The sequence below is a fragment of the Centruroides sculpturatus genome, unplaced genomic scaffold (genome assembly GCF_000671375.1).
Source record: "Centruroides sculpturatus isolate CEXI.00-Female unplaced genomic scaffold, Cexi_2.0 scaffold898, whole genome shotgun sequence".
Classification (NCBI taxonomy): domain Eukaryota; kingdom Metazoa; phylum Arthropoda; class Arachnida; order Scorpiones; family Buthidae; genus Centruroides; species Centruroides sculpturatus.
In genome coordinates this window covers 327903-334598 of record NW_019385136.1, presented here as the reverse complement: position 1 = coordinate 334598, position 6696 = coordinate 327903, and the positions used below count along the sequence as shown (strand labels likewise).

General features: G+C 27.9%; 1 protein-coding gene across 1 annotated transcript in view; it reads left to right on the top strand.

Annotated features, from left to right (window-relative positions):
• The window catches only part of LOC111635284 (5'-3' exoribonuclease 1-like), a gene marked incomplete at its 5' end in the record, with an annotated part of 38886 nt that extends 32627 nt beyond the window's left edge, over positions 1-6259 (top strand). The window contains 4 exons of the mRNA XM_023380206.1: positions 3010-3114; positions 3198-3270; positions 5607-5715; positions 5795-6259. Of these exons, the coding sequence (XP_023235974.1) occupies positions 3010-3114; positions 3198-3270; positions 5607-5715; positions 5795-5888 (381 nt within the window). The remainder of the gene's footprint in view (positions 1-3009; positions 3115-3197; positions 3271-5606; positions 5716-5794) is intronic.
• Between the last annotated feature and the right edge of the window lie 437 nt (positions 6260-6696).

Sequence of the window (6696 nt, the reverse complement as noted above, 5' to 3'; positions counted from 1 at the left end):
AACAGACCAGACATCACACTCATTGACAAACACAATAAAATCACATACATTATAGACATAGCCATTCCAAACACTCACAATATACAAAACACGTTCAATGAAAAAATTAGCAAGTACACAGAACTCGCCAAGGAAATAAGACATCTGTGGAGGATGGAAAGGGTGCTTATTGTATCTGTCATTCTCTCCTGAACAGGTGTGATCCCACACACACTTCACAAAAGCCTGGGAACATTACAATTGAATAGAAATACATACATCACACTACAGAAGGCCACTATATTGAATACATGCCATATTGTTAGGAAATTCCTGAATACAGACACAGACACACTTATTTAATTTTAGTTCTTGGTTGCTATGCCTTGACTCTTGTCAGGCATAGTACACAGCCACCGGTGTGAACCAAGTATAATGCACTAAACCCAACGTAATAATAATACAGTAATACCCCGAACTTACGCGATAGGTGGGACCGAGCGATAACCGCGTAAGTCGAATTCACGTAATTCAGGATGTAATTTCGCAATTTGTGTAAAATCCAAGTCAGATGTATGTAAGCTAATAAATGTTCTCGTTAATCTTATCTCGTCTTTTGATTCGTTTATGGTTACAAGAAATCACCACATAGTCTCTCGAGTCTCCGTAGATATAACAAACACAGAAATAAATTGTAGCTATGTGTCGATTCCGCGCGACATGTCCAAACATGTAAGCTGAACAATAGTGTGAGGGGAGTGAGTAATCAAGAGTTGCGTGGTGTTCAAACAAAAGACAAATCTACGAGATTTGAAAATCGCGTAAGTCAGGGTAGCATAAGTCGAGGTATTACTGTAATAATAATAATACAGATACTATGGGAGTTTTTCCACAAAAAACAAGAAACATAAAGTAACTTACAATACACCATTAAACTTACACTCTGACCACCTGGACATAGCTCAACACACAAATAACATAGACATCATTAAGAAATCATGGCCCCAAAAGGCACTTCGTGGCAGACATGCCTATGATCTAGCTCGGGACTACATTAACAAAACTGGTCAAACTATTGGTTAGCTAGGGATTATCTCTTTGGTGAGATGGGGGTTTATGGTTGCTATTCAAGATCAGGTCATAAACACTGAAAACTACATAAGACACATTCTGTGGAATTAATCATTTGCAAATGACTCTTGCAAAAAATACTACATTCTGCCAGCAACAATATGACATATAACTTCTAGTTGCAAGCTTTTAGCACAAACAAACTATGGTGAAATGTCAGTATAACAAATGCCAGTTTAACAAAATTTTCAGTATAACGAATATATATCTTGAATCTCCCACTAATTTCCTATTCAGCTTAATGCAAAAATGTATCAGTTTAACGAATACCATTATAATGAAAATTTCAGTTCAATGTAATAAAAATTCTGTCCATTACGAAAGAATAGTTTCATTATGACAAAATCTGTTTTTATTTTATTTTGTTTATTTTTTTGTTTTGTTTGTTTTTGTTTTAAGGGGTGTTGTTTGTTTTTATGATTATGGTTTTGTAGGGGGTGGAAATCAAATGTCTATCCAGACTTTTACTGTAAATTTAATGAAATAAATAAATAAATGCATAAATTGTTCATTATTACTAAATGATGAATATTACGTCAAACAGTCTGGCAACACTAATTTTAATCCTCAGTTATGGTTTTGTTTTGATGCTATTACTCTACAGTTTATTTTTTTTTAAGTTGATGAGAAAAAATGGAGAAAAATAAAAAAGCAGTTTTCTTTGGAAGAGAATATCAAAATATTAGATAACATGCAAAATAGAATTAAACAAAATGATGTGCCTGACTGCCTATTGGAACACTGTGTCACAGTACTGGATTTTTTGAAAAAACTTTGATTAAAGAAACAACACACAAATATTACATTTCTTATAGCAGAAAGAAAAAACAGTTTCAAGCAGGAATAACAATTAGAGAGGCAGGAGTCAAACTAATTGGTACTATTACAAATCGTTATTTTAGTTGTATATTTTTTGATATTTTTTTTATTACAGATAAATTTTTATTCTATATTTAATATAACTTAAATTCTGAAAATGTGAAATTTGGTTCCATATATTAATAGATAAATTGCGTTTTTAAAAACTTTCTTACTACAAAATGTAATTTTTTTTAATCATCAATAAATTACTTTTATCCTTGCATTTTCGACTATATTTCAATATAATGAAAATATTTTGATGGTTTCCTCAATTTCATTATACTGACATTTCACTGTATTTACATAAGCATAATCAAATACCAAATTTAATATACCAAGAACTTGCACAAAAACAGATTATTACGTATGCACTAGGTATGCAAAAATGACACACAAAATATTCTATGACAGCCATAATCAAATAAAACAATTTATCACAATAGATCTGACATCACTTTCATTGACAAATGCAATAAGGTTGCTTATATAATAAAATCTCCATTCCAAACTCTCATAACATGAGAAATGCTCACTGAAAATCAAGTACACTACTCACCCAAGAAATAAGGCAACTGTGGAGGATGGATAAGCTGTTTATTGTGCCTATTGTCCTCTCTTCCACTGGTGTCATACCACATACTCTACATAAGTCTAGAAATGTTAAATCTTAATAAAAGCAATCATATGCCACTGCAGAAAGAATATTGAACACATGTCAATTGTGAGGAAGTTTCTAGACATACATACACCAATAACACAGTAGCTTATTGTTTGAGCGCTATACCTTGACTTTAGTTTGGCATAGTACTTGGCATCATTATCAGTTGAGGATGACTTTTGCAAAATAATAATAATAACTTAACATTATTATTATTAATGTCAGGTAGTTTTTAATAATAATAAAGTAGTTTTCAATAATAATAAGTTGATTACTAAGTTAGAATTAATTATAAATTATTATTATTTCTAAGTTTTAAGTAATAAAAATTCTTTGATATAATATTTTTTTTAATTTTAATTTCTTATGATTATTTATAGCATGACTATGAAAAGTTCAATGATACTTATGCTGATTTGAAATATTGGGAAGAAAAGTGGAAGAAAACTGGAAAAAAATTAGATTCTGATGAAAAAATTGACAAGGTGAATTTCATAATGAATTTTAAATTGGGCATGTTTAAATTTTATATTTTCAATCATTTAATTAAATTTATTTTTATTTATAGAAATCAATGGATTTTCTCAATTGTCTAGATAAATTGAATGATAAAATGGATTCTCTTAGTGTAGAAGAGAATAGTATGTAGAAAATAATTTACTAAATTTAATAAAATATATTGTTAAAATTTTATAACTGGGTTTAAAATAATGTAAATAAAATATTTCCAGTTAATTATTATGATTATTTTATTTTTATGATTACAGAAAATATCATTACTTTCTGTAAAAAATTTTAATACTTTTTTTTCTGAAGTGTATATAATAATATATCTATATGTCTGATATCATTTATGGAAAATAGTTGGTATGTGGAATATACAGATACAAATAGTGAAATTATAAGATTATGATCAATTATTATTGTCGTAAATAAGTCTACATGAAAATCAAGACAATAAAAATATTGAATGGTTGTAATTAAAGTATATCTATTCAGTGTTGTCTAGAAGGATATTTAGCAGTCTAAGTGTAATTAAATTTCGTATGGTGACATTTCAGGATATGTGGAAGACATTCCATTAAAAAAGTTAGTACCCAAACTTATTACTATGGCACTTTTAATGTCACAAGTTATGTGATCTTAATCTGTGTGACACTTAAAAAGCATAGTTTATCAAGGACAAATTTGGCAGCTTTAAAAGTCAGTATCACACTGCATGTGAGAATAATAATGAAGGATCAATTACAATCATCTGTTGAGCACACTGTTTGTTGTCTTCAGATTTTACACTATCAGTATGGAACCACAATAACCTCTGTATCACCAAGGCTTCTTTATTTTGTACAAATAAAATATTTGTTGTTTACAGTGATGAAATTGCCATAAGGTTTGATACTAACTTTTTTAAGGAAATATATGCTGTGTTTTAAAATGTTGCCATACCAGATTTGGTTGCATTTGGCCAGCTAAATTCATTTGAACTTGGTTATAATGAACATGGATGTAACAATTTTATGATTATAATGAGCAAAATGCCATAACAGTTTTAATTTACACTTATTTCTATACATTTTCTCATGTTTATAATGTGTGTACTTTATAGATATACTGAGCAAAGTTTCAGTAACTATACAAACATGTGAACATTCTTAATTGTTGAAGTAGTAGAAAATGCAGTACGGAATTATTGGAATAGATAAAAAAGATGGATAATTAGTTTTACAATCTGCATCGATTACAGGCCTATTTATCACAACTTTCTTTTTGGGGACTGTCTCTCTTTTCCTTGACTAGCTTCTGACTTACTCTGCCAATTTACCTAATCATTACTGTGATTGTAAAATTGCCCTATACTCTAGTTAGAAACAAACTGTTATATGAGAAGGATATCTATGAAGAAAAGAAAATGTCTCTTGGTTTACAAAAATGTAGAAATTATTTGCGATTTAGAACATGGTGCTAAAAATGTTGAAGTGTATAAAAAGTTTTCTTTATCATCTTCAACAGTATTGACATTATCAAAAAATAAAGCAATCATGAATTTTAATATTTGTAGATAAAAAGACTGACTGAAATCGGACATATTATTAATTAGTATTATCTTAATTAAATTACGAAAAAATAAATTGTTTAATTGTTTAAAAATTACAGTATAATGTAATTACTTTTTTTTAATCAACTTGTTTAGAATTAAAAATTAAAAAAGATTACACTAATTATTGGTAATGTAGCTAAAAATTTTGCCACCTGCAGGGCAGCACTACATGTTTGCGCCTGAGGTAGCTGCCTGTTCTCTCCCTAGTTATGTCACTGCTCTTCATGAATATAACAAGTATGGCTATAACAAGTAAATCTTGCTAGTCCCCTAATGCTTGCTTGTTATAACTAAGTTTGACTCTCTCTCCAAACTGTGTTGAATAGATATATTTCAATTATGATCACCCAGCTCTTTAAAATTGTATATAAACGTTATATTATTCAATTAAAAATTATAGATTTTATTGATACTTTTATGTGTAATATGTAAATTTTAAAGTATACATAATTATAAGTCATGTAAGTTTTTCATGCTATCAAAAAGACCACTCTCTTTAGAGAACTTTTAATGAACAATAATTGTTCATTAAAATTCTCTATAGGCTTAGGTATTGAATTATTGAGTATATTTAAGAAATTAATTGCATAATGAACATAGCTCTCTAGAGACAAGTTTATATTGGAATATTTGTTTACCATAACATAATTCTAATATTGATATATATATTCTTAAATTTCTTAATGAAAACATAATTAACTTATAACATTATATCATGTGTTTACTGTACTTTACTGAAATATTTTGTATTTTAAATTTAGTTGTACAAACCTGAGCTATTATTATATGAACAATATAAAATTAAAAATTTATATTATTAAATGTTAAAATTGTTATAAATTATACATTTTAAGAAAGAATAAAAATTATATGTTGCAGATACATCAGATGACAATAGTGATAGTAGTGAAGAATTATTTGAATTAGAATTTCAGCAGCATAAGCGAAATTATTACATGAATAAATTAGATTACGAAAATGTTACTATGTAAGTTTCATTTTATGTAAGTTAAAAATTTTTCAGTAAAATTTTAATAATCAAATATATATATAAACTTTTTTTTTAGAGAAGTGTTAAAAGAACAAGCATACTGTTATGTACAAGCCATTCAGTGGAATCTTCATTATTATTATAATAGTGTAATTTCTTGGAGTTGGTAAGTATTTCAAAACAGTTGAAATGCTTTATAATGTAAAAATCAATAATAAAATAAAATGAACTATGATCATAAACAACATAATCATATATTGTGATTATAATATGATTGTAAAAATCATAACAATTATAAGTTATGATTGCCATATAAGATAACATAAGATCATAATCATTTTAAAATAATAACAAAGAGTATCAAATTAAAATTAAATTCAGATGTTTTAATGATGATAAAAAATGAATTCATATTACAAAGTTATAAGATTAAAAATAAAATGTTTGATTTAAATATTAGAGAGAACATTGTCTCCCTAGTAAGCAATTTTTGATGAAGAACATATGATAAGCTAAGATCTATCATCATCATACTTATGAAATTTGTCTTACAACTTTTATTTACCACTATTATTAAAGCTACTTTTAGCTTTAATAATTTAAAAGTTTATTACAGAAACCATTACATACTTTTTAAATTAAAAAAATAAAAATAATAATACAGAAGTTTAGTATTGAAGAAAATAGAAATGAATTGACAAGAAATTGCTTGAAATGTGCTCAGCTATATTTAGATTTGAAAAGATACTTCACACATCTCAATAATAATAATAATTATTATTATTAAAATATTAATAATAATAATAATAACTCTCCCGTGGTCACCACCTGGTCGTGGTGGGAGAGCCCAGTAATTTTACTGAACCATAGGGCAATGCAGGCTGGAGCACAAGCTCCTGGTAGGGACACCCATGCCAGTAAGGTCTATGGGGAGAAATGAAGCTAAGAGTGACCACACACCCACATTCTGTGGAGATA